A 15108-nucleotide genomic window follows, 5' to 3' on the forward strand; every position below is an offset into this window, starting at 1 on the left:
GTGAATTGTGAAGAAACTTAAACTGCTCAGTGCAAATAAAACCCACCTATTAAGGAAAAAACATTGTAATGAGATTGTGCGAGAATTGTCAAATGGTAATCCACAGTAAATGCAAAGATTGCTAACAGGATATTTTTTTTTTCTCTCTGGACATTTAACATGAGAAACATGAGAGAACATCACATACCAAGTTTCATTGTAACTTCCACGGGTTAAAAATTGCCATCATCTGCCAGTCTCAGATGTTACTTTAAACTGTGTTTTGCATGCTGGGGGAAAACACTGTAACCTTGCCTTTAGCCTGGTAGGTAACATTCAGGAATGTTGGGGGTTTGTTTGTCTGTTCATATGGTGGATAAATAACTGAAGGAACCTTTCTAAACTCAGATGGTGCAAAACCCACCAGCTTAGGTGCTGAGCATTTGATGGGAGACATCAGAAGTTAACCCTCTTAAAGCTCAACAGACCTCAGCTAAGCAGAAGAGGAGAGCACTTGGCAACTCTCAAGAAGCACATGTTACCTCCTAGGAGAGGCCTGTTGGGTGCATGCCTTTCTGTCGGGGCAGGCAAGGACTCAGCAGGCCTTCCTCCAGTATGTGCCAGTGCTACTCCAAGTCCCCCGCCCCAATCAGCCTTCTGGTCGTGGGCTGCTGGGTACATCATTTGTCTGTTGGTGCAGTTACCCTTATGCTGCATCAGCTCCTCAGTAGATGTTGATTAGTGCATCGATTTCATAGGATCCAGCTGAGGGTCTGGTGGTTTTCTCCATGTTCTGGCATTGCCAGATTTCTGAGGTTAAATGAACCAATAGAGGAGTGTCCCTTTGGACAAGAGAAGGCTGTTTTGGGTGCATGATGGCTTACAATCATTGAAACCATTTCAGGTTTATGATACCTTACATTGATGGTCATGTTTTGGCCTTTGAAACTTTTTTTTTTTTGTTTCTGTGACATGCGCTTTTTACTTTTTATTACACAGAGTACTGGCTGGGAGGTAGGTAACTCCGTTTTAGTTAGTAAAGAACGCTAATAGATTTTTCAGATGACTCACGCCAACGCTTGCCCACATGTGCTAGTTGTGGGTATTTCTGTTGCTGTCTGCTGTTAAAACAATTCATTAACCAAAGAAATACCAATAAACCGATTGTGGTTGTAGTAGGAAATTCTTCATAAGAAGCTGTAGGTAGTGCATGGATGCTGATGTGTTCCACTAATGAGGTTCTTTGGTGAATGAGCCACTGTATCATCACTAGTTCGTTTTTATAATTTGTTTATATTTCTTTTCATCAGCATTGACACAGAATATCATCCCTTCATACCATATTTTCACCCCACCCACAGGGGTCGATTTAAGCAATAATGCTCAGAGGTACTGTAACAAAACTGGCTTGCTCCAAGTGCAGACCATATCTCAGTGAATAGGCTGCTTCCTTCTGTTCATTTAAGAACAATCAATTTGCTGCATAGCTGTTTTATGTGGCAGTAAAATAGCTCAGTTGTGTTAACTGGAGTCAGTTTTGCTGCTTTCATTTTTGTAGAGGCTGTTTGCTCACATTTCTACAACATACACCGTGAGAACCACATATTTGGATTAAAAACAGACAAAGCAGTCGGCTTCATCTGCAGTTGCACACAGAGTGTGTTTGATAACTCAGGCCCTAGTCTGGTTGACGCAGTGGGTACATGAACGTCGAGAAGTCTCAGAAGACATTTTAAATGTTTTGTGAACATGATGTTAGATTATTTGCTTAGACTTTTACCTGTCCAGTTTATGTCTGCTTTTCTGTGAATCGGGCAATGCTGTATGGGCCATCTCACACCAGGTTTGCACCACAGGAGAACGTTTAAGCCCACGCTTATGGAACTGGGGCCACGACCGAAGTTCTTTTGCATTGTGTGACATAAATAATTTGGGCTGATAATATCTGAACAACAGTTTTAATTCCGGCCTAGCAAGAAATGAAATTCAGTAGCTTAAAAGTAAACCCTGACACTTAAGGGCTGGCCCTGTAAATCATTTACTTGGTCCTGTGAAAAGCCCCAGCAGATAAGGCAGCACAGAATCCGGAGTACATGTTGTAGGGAGTGTAAACGACACGTGTTCAATAGCCAACAAATGGTAAGGCCTGTGAGCATCTATTTTGATTAGTCTGCCCCTAAATCGACCCCTGAAGAAAATCCTGTCGTTGGTTATGATTCTAACATCACTCGGTCATGTTTTACTGCATGGTAAAAGACACCCATGGTTTCAGTTCTTGTCTTTCATCGTGCTCCTTCATTACCACACTTTTTCTGATCTTTGTGCTTTGTAGCTTTCAGATTTGTTGCATGTTTTGCTCTTTTTTCCTTATTTAAATATTTTAATTGATGCGCACCCTTTTTTATTTTAAAGTTTATTTGCTGCCAATTTGCTGCTTGTTTGTTTTTTGGAATTTCCCTAATTAAATACTTTCTGTTTTCTCCTCTATCGCCCTGGTTGCTGACCCTCCTCCCCACTCTTACTATTGTCTGTTGTGGTAAGTTTCTACTTGTGGAAATTTTTTTTTTTTTACCCCCCTTTCTCTCCCCTCCTCACCCACCCCCCACCCCCCCAACCCCGCCTTTTTGTTTTTTGTTTTACACTGTGGAAACCCCAATTTCATTTTACCAAAGAGCTATGCCAACAGCAGGACCCCCTTCGTGTCACAAGGAAAGCAGTATTGCCAACTACAAGCACTGAAGTATCCTGAGTCTGGCACCAATGCATTTCTGAGATCTGCTTAAACGTACCAAGTAGTGTGTTTTTCTGCTTGTGTGTTTGTTCATTGAATAAATGTTGAATTGATTCTTTTTGTTTACTTACCAGTTAGGAAAGTTGTTAGGAAAAATCTTTTTCATGCTATGCCATGAGAATTCAAAAACGTTTTTTTAAAGTACACAGGGTGAGGTTGCCATCAAATAGCAGGACTCCAGGAGCTGCTACTTTCAGAAAATCGTTATTGGAAGACTTGTAATAGTTGGCAACACTGCAAAGGACCTTGGGTTAGAATTGAGCAAGACAATAACAGTGCTCATTTTGGTAAAGGTGGTTGGATTTTGCATTCTGCACAGTGCGTATGAAGGAGTTACTTTTATTCCTCCGTACTTCAAGCTGACTCTGCCTCCAGGCAGCTGCTGCTGTGTTGGTCTTGGTGAAGAAAGCAGATGATCACTCTTGCACCTGATTTTTTTCAAATCTTGTTGGCAAAGCTTTTTGTGTGCGTGCAAGAGATAACTCTAAAACTTTATTCCCAGCAATTTTGAAAGGTATTTACCATGCATAATAACAAATCATGAACCTTCATAAATCATGGTGGCTGTTATCTGCTCTGCCAGTTCTGTAATGGCTATTCAGTGTTCACCTTCATTCTCTTCTCCTCCCAAAGACCTATTATTTTTCATAAAATAATAGGAGATGAAATGCTTTTAATAATTTCTGCCTCATATCTGCATTTTTAGCTCTTTAAAGAAACAAGACCATGGAGTACTTTTAAGTTATTTGTTTTCAGTTCTGTGATTAGATAGACTTTGGTATCTGCTATGTTTCAAAGGTCCTAGTACAGACTCATCCCGTATCCTTAATTCCAGGCATGAAACAGCTCTCCTAATCTCAGGGGACTGGCAGCTACTGAATGTCTATGTGAGGGGTGGAATGGCCCATAGACGTTTACTCTCCCAAAGGAGTTTGTTTCCATCCCCTTGCTTGCAGGTACAGATCCCCCAGCATGAGTCACAATTTGTGGCTGATGGATCCAGGGCTTTGTGGGAAGATGCTTGTCATGCTGGGGGCTAACCAGTGCTCCTCACTGCTGGCTCTTCTCCTTGGGATCTTTATGATAACTGAGTTTTCAGCAACCAAATTTATCAGTGCAGCTGGTTTTCATGACTATGAAACAAGTACATAAGTTGGGAGCTGCCTTCACATGGAGGCACTGAATCTCACCAGGCTTCCCTGCTGCTACTGCTCCTGGGACTTCCCAACGGCTCATTACTCTTATTTTACGTGTTTAGTTAATGCCACTAGAACTCCCCATTAATTTGTGCTGATTAACAGACAGCATGATTTTCTTCCTTCCTTCTTGTTATTTTTATAGCAACATAAATGAACGCTGTCTATAATAAACAGCTGTCTGGGCAGATGTCCACATGGCAGATACCTTGTAGGGACCAGATTCTGTGAAAGCTTTATACCCTGGAAGTCACTCACCAAGGAGGTAGGAAAAAGCACGTGAATTAGAAGAGCAGCAGTAGCAGCGTGTCCTCCATCTCTGAGGCCTGCCCTGTGCCCATGGGTTGGGGTTGGATCCCAGCAGCTTCCACATGGAGCAGCCCAAGCCCCATGTAAGGTCTGGGGAGCTGTTTTGTATGGTAGTTCCCCTTAGGCAGACATGATGGTGTCTTGGGAAGTGCAGGCCTGGAATCCTGCCTATAGCATTGAGGTTGAGTTGAAAAAAAATGGCACAGGAAGCTGGAAATGCTGGGTGTAGGGGGATTTTAGCATAGGTAATATTGTCCAAATATTTGGAAAGGTAGTGGCGGCTTTGAAAAGGTAGTGATGAGTAAATTAAGGGTTCAATAGGCTGCTCATTCCTATACAGATCCAGAGGGATAGGCTCTGGAGAAAGACAGGGAGTCCAGGGAAAGAGCAACCAGATGTTGCCAGATGGTACTTCCAATAAAACAGGAACAGCTTTGCAGCTGGGGGTTGCACCTTGGGAGGTGCTTGTGGGGATGGCTGTGGTGTGACAAAACCCTGTAGTCTACGCTGGCAGGTGGAGCTGGGTAAAAGCCTGTTTGGAGGAGAGATGCTTGGAGGAATGGGCTAGAGCAGGGGTCCAAGGAGCCACCTGTGCCACATTAAGCATATGAGCAACTCTTGGTGCAACTCCTTGTTTTCTTAAATTGGAGCATGTGTCTACACTCTTGCCAGAGCTGAGCCAATGAATTTGTATCTGTCGATGTCCCATAGTGAAGCCAAGATGTGGCCCACAGGCTGCTGCTGCCTCTGGTCACTTCAGGCTTCACTTCCACTTCAGAGCTGGGCAGCGGTGAGCTTTGCCCTCCTGAAGGTGCTTGGGTCGAGCAGCAGCCCTCGCCCCAAAAAGGCAACGCCGCGTCCTCCTGGCTGTGCCTCGGGCAAGAGGAGCCAAGCCGTGCCTGGGCAGCTCCAGCATGATGCCTCAGAGTTTCCTCCAGCCCAGGAGAAGGCGGTGATTTGCCCTGACAGTGCTTTTTCCAGTCTCTGGAGTTTTCCTGAGGGTTTTTTTATTATTATTATTTTGGCTTACGTATCCTCTTTGCCTTCCATAGATCATGTTCACCATCACTACAAGAGATCAGTTTTGCCATAGTAAAATACTAAAAAAAACACCTCCTATACACAGCAGCCAGGACATCTGTAAGTGCTGTTTGAAACCAAACACTAGCCCAGATTCAGAAACATTGAGCATTATATACTACATCACACTTTCTCACGAGAGTAAAGGTGAACATTTTAGAGTTTCTTGCTGAAAGGCATTTCTAGTTTGTGCATGCAGCGTGAGTTTTTTTAACAAAGCCAAAGGTGTGATTTATTTTTAAAGCATTTTTTTTTTTTCTCTCTCTCTTAATCAGATTTTCTTCGTTACTTTTCCAGCAAAAATCTTTCTTGTTTCTCTACTTTTGCATTTCTGGGCCAAATTCACCACTGGCTGAAATGGAAGCAGGTACATGATACAGTGGATTGCATCTGCTTTCACCAGGAGTGACTTTGGCCCTCTTTACTAGACATTAGTTACTAGAAGAGAATGTAACACCTTCCAGTTGACATGCTATTTAAAAAGCACTTGCGTGTGTGTGTGAGTGAACTGGACATTGACTGCGGCCCAATCCTGCAATTACTTGAGGGTGGTTTACGTGGGCTCTGGTGGGGGCACTTCCCAGGGGTGGCTGTGTGCAATATCCTTCCTGTGTCCTGCAGGCAGCCAGCAGCTGGGCTTCCCTGCACCTGCAGGCTACGGACCAGCTTAAGGGGTGTCTGCACAGGATTTGGAGAGCCTGAAATAATTACCCAAACGAAGGGACTTGCCTTTGACTCTTCCTCAGAGACATCTGACACCTCCAGACTCCTCCTGGGGTGGGAAGTCATTGCAGGGTTGGGCTAATGGTCGTAACTGATCCATATAATATCATGTTAGTTTATTAATTTCATTGCGGTGTTTGCTGCTAAATGCATTCATGCTGAGTTCCAGGTGTGTTTTTCTTTTCCTTCTTTCTTTCTATTTTTTTCCTTGGTTTTTTAATTTCTTTTTTACTTTGCATAAATTCAGGAGCCTGCCTGCAGCCATGCTTGGGGGTATGCATGTCTCCATACTGAAATAACCTCTCGTTTCTCCAAACCTAGGATGGAAAGAGGATGTTTGGCACCTACTTCCGGGTTGGTTTTTATGGAACTAAGTTTGGAGACCTGGATGAGCAAGAGTTTGTTTACAAGGAACCCGCGATAACAAAGTTAGCTGAAATATCCCATAGGCTCGAGGTGAGATGCTTGTAGCTGCCCTCACATTCTCTCTCTGAGTTGCAGTTTAACTCCTTTTGCATCACTTACATAAGAGCTGTAGGGCCAAATCACAGGAAGTGGTAAAAGTGAAAATCGTTGGGCAAAACCAGCGCTGTGCCTCTTGGGGACTGATGCTAGGCTGAGCTGAGAGAAACCATTGCCTGGCAAAAGAGTTTGCAGAGCACCGTGCGGTGACCCAGAGCCGGGCCAGGTGTCTCCTGTCCTCTTGCCAGTGCCACCTCTGCAGGAGGCGGAAGGAATGCAGGGAGAGGAGTCCCACAGGTTTTCCCTGATCTTGCAGCAAGAGCTGCAGACCTGCTATCATCATTTGAGGGTTTCTGGTGTACCATACTGTGTTTGCATTTCTCTTCAGCCGCCTGATGTAAATGGGATGATCTGGGCTTGAAAAAAGGCTGAGATGCGTTTCAGGGTCCGACTTTCAGGAAGTATTGCAATTTGTTGTCATTTTGTTGCCTTCACAGCATGTTCCTCTACTGGTAGAGACTGGGCCCTGTAAGGTGGCTGAATTTCAGAGCCCCTGAAGTGGGATATCACAGGTCTGAACTTTGTTTCAGCCCTGAACAAGCGAAGGCATCTCTGATAAATCTAACTGGGGCTTGGGTGCAGTTCCACGTACCACCCAGCGATCATCTGTACCACGTAAGGGTTAGTCTGGCCTGGGTTTGTGCCAACTAACCTGTGTTTAGACAATGTCCTAGCACAGTCTGGGGGACATCATGGGTCGGAGGCTGTTCCACGTAGGCACTGTGCACAGACAAGGCCAGTCCCAAGTGGGAGAGGAAGAGCGTTCAGCAGCATGGCTCCAGGCTGTGTCATGCTGCTTGTTCGTAGGGCCAGAGGGCAGACCTGGCCCTGCTTCATTTGCTAGAATAGATCTGATGTCATGTTGTTGCTCACAGCAATTCAGCTGCTGTCACATTGCTCTGAAAGCAGCAGCGTTGTTTGAGGTTTAAGCGCATGAAACTGAGTTCAGAATCTGGCCATTCACCCAGCCCAGCAAAGCCATGCTCCGATGCAGCACCTGATTTCCAGGCAGATCCCGTATTGACCCCAGTTTTCAGTTGAGCTCACAGACACACAGCAAGCTCAAATGGCTTGTTCAGAACCACGCAGCGTGTGTGCATGCAGTTGGAAGGCTCCCGAGTTCTCCTGCCTTCCAGGGCGCGTTAGGCTTGTTTTTTCCTGTTGCCCCTGGAATGTGGCTGATTTAATTCTCCTAGGTTCAGCAGATCACATTCAGCCCCAGTACAGCTACTGATGAAGGCATGTTGAGCTTCACCTCCCCTGAATACGCATTTGTCTCTCCAACCCCCTTCTGTAGTGGCTGCATTTGATGTTTTCTTTCAATGCATTTGCTCTTGATTGTAGGGATTTTATGGAGAGCGATTTGGGGAAGATGTGCTTGAAGTGATTAAGGACTCAAACCCTGTGGACAAATGTAAACTAGATCCTAACAAGGTAAGAACACAAGTACAGGTTTAGAAGTAGAACAGATCCTGAATGTTTGCAAATGTAATGGGGGACAGATCCTGAATTTCACCAAGTAGGCAATGAAATTCCATGTACAGAGCATCTTCTGACTGCTTGGGATGACAGTTGGTGAAAGTCACCCCAGCAAAGGAATGCACAATTAACCATTTCATTCCCTGCCACAAGCCCTGCCCTTGTAGTGGTTGGTGGGAAGGGAGGAGGCCCAGGCTGCACTTGCCTTTCTTTGTAGTCTCCACTGAGTGCAAGGAAGGAAGGGACTTCAGTGGCCTCTGGCTTTTTTGGAGCTGCAGTGTTTTGTCATTCTTGTGCCACATCCTTTAAGCGTAGCAGAAATAACAGGAGCATGCCTAGGAAACAGGACTGTGGCTTTGGGCAGGGCATTATCTGCAAGGAAGGGAAGGAAACGCTTCATGTGAAGAGCATGAGAGGAGAGGGGCAGTGAGCTGTGTTTTATCCAGTCCAGAAACTGCTGAGCAGCTACCAGCACCCCTAGTCCCTGTCAATGCAAGTGTGATTTTTCTGAGCAAAGGCAAAAAACATTCCTAGTTCTTCCAGAGATGGCTTCAAGAGGGAAGAGCTGGGTTATTGCACTGCTAAAAAGCAGGGCACAGGAGTTAGTTTTTCTCCTCTGGCTCTGTACTTCACCATGCACGCCTGGGTTCCTTCCTGCAGGCCTACATTCAGATAACCTACGTGGAGCCGTACTTTGACACATATGAGATGAAGGACAGGATAACTTACTTCGATAAAAACTACAACTTGCGGCGTTTCATGTACTGCACACCCTTCACGCTGGACGGCCGGGCTCACGGGGAGCTGCACGAGCAGTTCAAGCGTAAAACGATCCTGACGACGTCCCACGCTTTCCCTTACATTAAAACCAGGATAAACGTCATTCACAAAGAGGAGGTGAGGCTTGTGCTGTCAGGAGCTTCCTGTGTTTGAAGGGAAATATTTGAGACTAAGGGAGTGGATGTTGCTGAAACTCATGCATAATGTACTAGTGTACATGTAGTTTAATACCATGGCCGTGTCCCTTCACGCCATCACATTAACACAGATGCACCCTCCTGGCCATCACTAGCCTACCTGTCCCTTCTCTGTTAAAGGTGCAAAAATTTGTTAGAGAGCGAGAGCAGCCGGCACTGTTGTGAGCTGCTCTGGGTGTTCGCTGCAGGGACTGGGTATGACACTCCTTCATTTTCAGTTAAGAATGTCTTGTTTCTGTTGCACTTTTCTCTGTTCCTATTCTACCTCAACTAAAACCAGACCGATGTAGTAATGCAGTATGTCCTGCCATCTCTTTCACCAGTGTATCCAGATCACAGCAGCTGGTATATGCAGAGGCCCTTGGTGAGCTTTGTAGTGATGCAGGTTGCCCCCTTCCATTCTGCATGAATAGCGTGTCCTTTGCTCTGTGTTGCTGCTTACTTGCATGGCCTCAGCAGCCCTAGGCCAGTGGGGCCCTGAGGCTTTACAGAGAGTTATCCCACAACTATATTAATTTTTAAAGGGTAGGTAGGGGCTGGTGAGAGTGATGGGACATAATGGAAAATGCTTAGGCACTAACATGGTGCTGTAACCCTGGGCAGATGGTTGCGGTGACTGTGAAGGGATGCAAATCTGCCCGCTCGGAAGCAACCTCAAAAAGCTCTTGAGTAGCCAGATGTAGAAACACATGTAGAAATCAAACTTTTTCTTGATGTTCCTGAACAAAGACTGAGAGGATGCATTTCTGAAGTGCTTCTGTCCAGACTGCCAGTCCTGGTGGTGTCCTCCACCACTTCGGTGTGCGACCCCAAAGCTACCTTGGTGTTTCTGAAAGTCTGTGTCTGGATGGCAGTCTCAGCCATAACAAGTGTCCTCTATTCTGGCTACACCCTTAGATCATTTTGACACCCATTGAAGTTGCCATAGAGGACATGCAGAAGAAAACACAGGAATTGGCCTTTGCAACCCACCAAGACCCTGCGGACCCAAAGATGCTGCAGATGGTGCTGCAAGGATCAGTAGGTACCACAGTGAATCAGGTGAGGATCACTGTCCCAGTTGTAGACACTGGGGTAGTATGTATCAGTGTGGTGGATGCTTTGGGCCTTATTTCTAAATTAGCTTGGCTTTTTTTCCCCATTCAATCTATGGGCTGTGTTTAAGGTCACTGGTAGGTCTAGACCAGCTGCTCTCAGTGACTTTGCCATTTGAGTAAGAGTCCTGAGAATGTGATTAGATCTGGAAAGTGGCTGAGAAGGGACCTCACTCCCTCAGTGACCTGCTTCTTCCTAGCATTCACAGTAGTTTCTGCCTGCTTCTCCCTCTCCCTTAAGAATAAAAAAGTAAAAAATGTTTTATTGCTTTTCCTTTGGTTAGCCATGCTCTGGTGGGTGGAAGTAGGGTTGTGTGCTGTTGTGGTTTTTGAACAGAATGGAAAGCCAAACTAGTGAATGGAGAAAAACTGAGGAAAAACTGAGGGAGTAAGAGTAAAGCTCTACTAATACGCAAGCTGGAAAAATGTCAGCTGGAGTGTCAGGTTCTGGGTTGAGTCTGCAGTGCTGGCAAGCAATTCCTTGGTTCTATCTGCATTGTTTAAATTTTGTCTTAGTTGTGAGTTGAGCAAACTTTGTCGAGAGTCCTTGTAAGAGAAAACAACGTAGAATTGATGCCTTTTCTCACACTGTCTTCCAAAAGCAGAGTTTTATTTAAAAAAAAAAAAAAAAAAAAGCCTAAAAGAGATTCAGTTGTTGTGATGTTCAGTAATTTACGCCAGATGTACCAGCTGCAATTCAAGATGCATTCTGTAAGGAAATGTTGCATTTTACAAATGTTTCTATGTGCAAGAAGTTTCTCCAGTGATTGGATATAACAGAGGGTTCCAAGAAACTTTCTCTCTTCTGCTTCTAAAGGGACCATTAGAAGTTGCACAAGTTTTCTTGTCTGAAATACCCAACGATCCAAAGCTCTTCAGACATCATAACAAACTACGGCTCTGTTTCAAAGACTTCACAAAAAGGTATGGAATATTGTCTTCCAGCTGCCTGCCAGATGCAGTTATTACTACCACACCAGACAGGAACATGTACAATATAACATGGGGGATATCCAGAGAGGGGAGTATCTATGTTGTAACTCCATCTGTCCAGTTTCCATATGCAGCTCCCAGTTGATTCCCTGTTTCTCTGGTGCTGCTGGTCCATGACTTCAGGGGCTGAAGTTGTTTGGCTTTGCTGTTTATCAGGAATGACTTGGTGATCACAGTTCAGTTGTGAACAAGTGTTCCTGTTTTCAGGAAACACAGCTAGCCACGCTGGCACAAATGAACTCACAGCTTGGCAGTGTCAGGAGAAACTGCTGAATTGGCCAGGAGATTTAATTTCCTTCTGAAGTCAATTTCTCCAAACGGAGTGGAAGCATGCTGGCAGAAGTCTCTCAAGAAATGTGATGGCTGCTTTACTTTCCTCTTGAGTAATGCAGGCTGCAGTCCTAGTCCAGCATCTTTTGCAAGCACCAAGAAATTAAAAAATGCATATATAATTGAAATAAAAATGTTCCAAGCAAACAGATCCAGTGGCAACGTAGTTTTCTCATATGTAATAAATGTCATTGATGATACAGCTATTTTCCTGCTCTTTCTTGAAATTACACCTTTGCAAGTAGAACAGTTCCTGATGAACATCTCAGTCTGCTATTTATTAATCTTTCCTGAGGAGAGCAGTAGTTCTACACATCTTTAAATCCTCTTGGGCTGGAAGTGGCTATGTGGAGATCAGCTTTTCATTTCTCTTCAGAATGTAACTACAGAGTAAATTTAAATAAAAAAGGAGTTGTCACTCTACAAGTAAAATGGAAATTGGAAATATGACACCCTCTCCTTTCCTCATGGACAGCAAATGGTTTAGCTGAGTCTTTATTACCCAAAATACAAGATAGAGAAGGATATTACGTGTCATCCCAGAGGAACAGAATTAATTTTTTTGGTGCTATTAGATTAACAACTCTGTAGCAAGCAGGTTCTTTTTTATGTGCCCAAGTTTCACGGGCTTTTGTTTTCTAGATGTGAAGATGCTCTGCGCAAGAACAAGAGCCTGATTGGTCCAGACCAAAAGGAGTATCAGCGAGAACTTGAAAGGAATTATCACCGGTTAAAGGAAGCTCTCCAACCTTTGATAAATAGAAAGATCCCACAGTTGTATAAGGCAGTGCTGCCGGTCACGTGCCACAGGTGGATATTTGATTTTACTCTTTCAGCAGAGATAAGGAGGGTGTAAAACTCGGGACTGGGATGTCTGATCTTCCTGGTGAACCTGTGACATTTATTTGTTTTCAATTGCGGCTCTTTTGGTTGAGTCCATTCCTCTCCCCTTCTGTCCTGACTTCAGAGCACATCCCCTTCCCAGCAGTTATGGTAGGTGGTGTTTGCAAATGGTTCCTCTCGATCCTGATCTATGACAATTATTTTTTTTTCATCCTGCATCCCATTCTTTTTAGATTCAAAACCACTCTCAGTTTGGCAGGACTTTGACACTTGTTTTTTCCCAGCAAAACTGGGATGAGGAGCTCCAGGGGCAGGCAGGGTAGAGAAATAGTTGGTGTCCTCCATGCTGGAAGACCAGTAAACTGGAATCCAGGCTGTTTGTTCACCTGCGATAAGACTGAACACAAAACCCCACCGGGAATGTATGAAGCAGGTCAGAGCCCATAGCACTGTAATCCCCTGGCACCAGCTGCAGCTGCGCAGGGTGAATTTGGGTACATAAAGTTTCTATCAAGGTTCTGGCTCCCAGAATAAGGAACAGAAGTGTTTTCCAGCAGGTACTTTCCATGTAATCCTTGGTTGGACAACCCCTGTTGTATCCCCTGTCAGCAAGGTGGGCTGATGCAATCCAGCAAGACTGCCCTGGCATCGTGGGCTCACACCAGTCAGTGGGGTGGGGGGTTGCTGGAGGGCGCTTTGTTAGCTCCGAGCAGGACACTGACGATGCTTTTAACGACAGACTCTTTAGGAGATTTGTGTGACTGTGGACTTGGGCTCACGTCCACACCATTGGTTTAGGAGAATACAGCCCTGATTTTGGACCTCTCCTCATGTAAATGTTGTTCAGTGGTAAAGAGCAATGGTGAATAAACATAAAAATGTTGTGAACAGAGAAACTTGGCAAAACTACCTTACAAAAAGAGCAAGACTTAGCGCTGGAGGAAGAAGGAAATGAGTGTTCCCAGCTCACACAGCAGTGCTTAGAGATGTTTCTGTAGTCGAATTTGATGTATTTTTCTGTCTGCTGAATACTGCGGAAAGGCGGCTTTCCCTCATGACCCAGGTTCATGATGTTTTAAGCTCCCCCCAGATGATGTGCTCAGTGCTAGCTGTTCTCTGCTGGAGTCCGGTACTGACTGGGGATGGTGGGAGTACCAGGGCTTCCTTCCCCACCCAGGCTTTTGGCATGGTAATTATTTTCTAATGTTGTGAATTTCAGCCTGTGCACGGAGTCTAATACAGGTATTCCAGGCAAATTCCACTTAAGAGATTTATTTGAAAGTCTTAAATTAAGATTTCAGTAGTGCAGATGGTTAGTGCCATTTCTCTACGTATGTGCAAATGAAACTTTCCATCAGCTTCCATGTCGGTAAACCTTGGGCGGTTGAGTAATCCCAGATGCAGACCCAAAACCAATTCATTTGAAAAGCAATGAGTTAATGTCCGTGGACTTAATTTTTGTAGTAGCCAGCTGTAGGAGATACCGGAAATCAAGTACAAAATCAATCATCTGATGAGGCTTCTTATTTCATCATGAAAATATGAGCTCATCATTGTATTTTCTCTCCCTCAGAGACTCCTTCAGCAGGATGAGCCTTCGCAAAATGGATATCTAAACAAGTTAAAAACCAAAATAAAATGGCACTTAGAATTAAGGTTTTGAAAAGAAAGAGCCTTGTTATCAGCGCTGGGAATCAAAGAAGTTTTATTGTGAAATAAAACTTGGACTTCGTCCTGGACATCCCACACACCTCTTCTTCCATCAAAGTGTTCAGTGGCCAAAAATCATTCTGAATTGTCAAATGTAGACTTATCAATGTTTGAAAAAAAATCATGACAGTGGTATCCAGAGTGTTGGTGATAAGCTGTAAACTTACCTGTTTTTTAAGGCATTTTTATGACTCAAAGGTACACTAAACGCATTTACCTTTATTTATAGCATTACCTAATGTTAAATTTATTTACATTTAGTTCATATATTTAATTTATATTAGGACCATACGCAAATGCATTTTTGAAGTTTTTAATGTAGTGATGATGGTTATTTTGATGGTACTATTAAATATGTGAATGTTTACACTTTAATTCCCTGTGCATTGGACTTCAGAGCTCGCCATCCTTGGGAAAAAGGTTCAGAGAAAGGTAAGTCTTACAGTAACAACTTCCTAACCAAGTGGTGATTTTTTAATTATTCCTTTTCCTTTGTAACTCTGAGTACAAATTGCTGCAAAGAGAAATAATTCCATCTGTGGCCATCAGAAGAATGGAGGCACGTGTTGTTACCACTTCACCTCGTTTGGTACCGGTGAAGTGGAGTTTCAGCAGGACTTCTGTGTGTACGTGGTCATTTCCACCAGCTAGGAAGTCCAAAGAGCACAGTCATCTCCTCGTAATTTTGAATGTGCAATTCATCTTAGCAATGTACATGCAACTAGACTGCTTTTTGTGTCCCTTTTTCAATTTAAAAACTTAATTTCATGGGGGAAAAGAACATAAAAGGACTTCATATAGTTTAAGTTAAAAGCTTACATAGAAAGCATTCTTTGCATTGTTACTTACGTAAAGAAAAACATCTGTTTTACAGCCGTTATTTTGGTGGCTAACACAGCACTTCAAGGAAACATCATTACTGGAGCTGAGTACACAACTCCTACATCTAGCCCTTTTTATTTTTGCCTCTCTGTATTGAACAAGATCCCTTGGAAGAGGTGGTATGTGATTAAAGACAAGCTTATTCTCTATAATACCTAAATATGCATCCATATACATATATACACACATATATATTAACC

At 43.9% G+C, this 15108-nt stretch overlaps 1 protein-coding gene across 7 annotated transcripts in view; it reads left to right on the top strand.

Annotated features, from left to right (window-relative positions):
- DOCK7 (dedicator of cytokinesis 7) overlaps positions 1-14401 on the top strand; it is a 106949-nt gene extending 92548 nt beyond the window's left edge. For 3 of the 7 annotated variants that reach the window (XM_037404748.1, XM_037404753.1, XM_037404751.1), the window contains 8 exons: positions 979-993; positions 6409-6534; positions 7945-8034; positions 8740-8976; positions 9954-10097; positions 10968-11074; positions 12116-12283; positions 13890-14401. In XM_037404748.1, the coding sequence (XP_037260645.1) occupies positions 979-993; positions 6409-6534; positions 7945-8034; positions 8740-8976; positions 9954-10097; positions 10968-11074; positions 12116-12283; positions 13890-13932 (930 nt within the window). In that variant the 3' untranslated portion in view covers positions 13933-14401. Of the gene's footprint in view, positions 1-978; positions 994-6399; positions 6535-7944; positions 8035-8739; positions 8977-9953; positions 10098-10967; positions 11075-12115; positions 12284-13889 lie in introns of all 7 variants that reach the window. The other 4 variants (XM_037404754.1, XM_037404749.1, XM_037404752.1 and 1 more) reach the window with 2 other exon arrangements.
- The last annotated feature ends 707 nt before the right edge of the window (positions 14402-15108 follow it).

This window comes from Falco rusticolus, chromosome 11 (assembly GCF_015220075.1).
Source record: "Falco rusticolus isolate bFalRus1 chromosome 11, bFalRus1.pri, whole genome shotgun sequence".
Classification (NCBI taxonomy): Eukaryota; Metazoa; Chordata; class Aves; order Falconiformes; family Falconidae; genus Falco; species Falco rusticolus.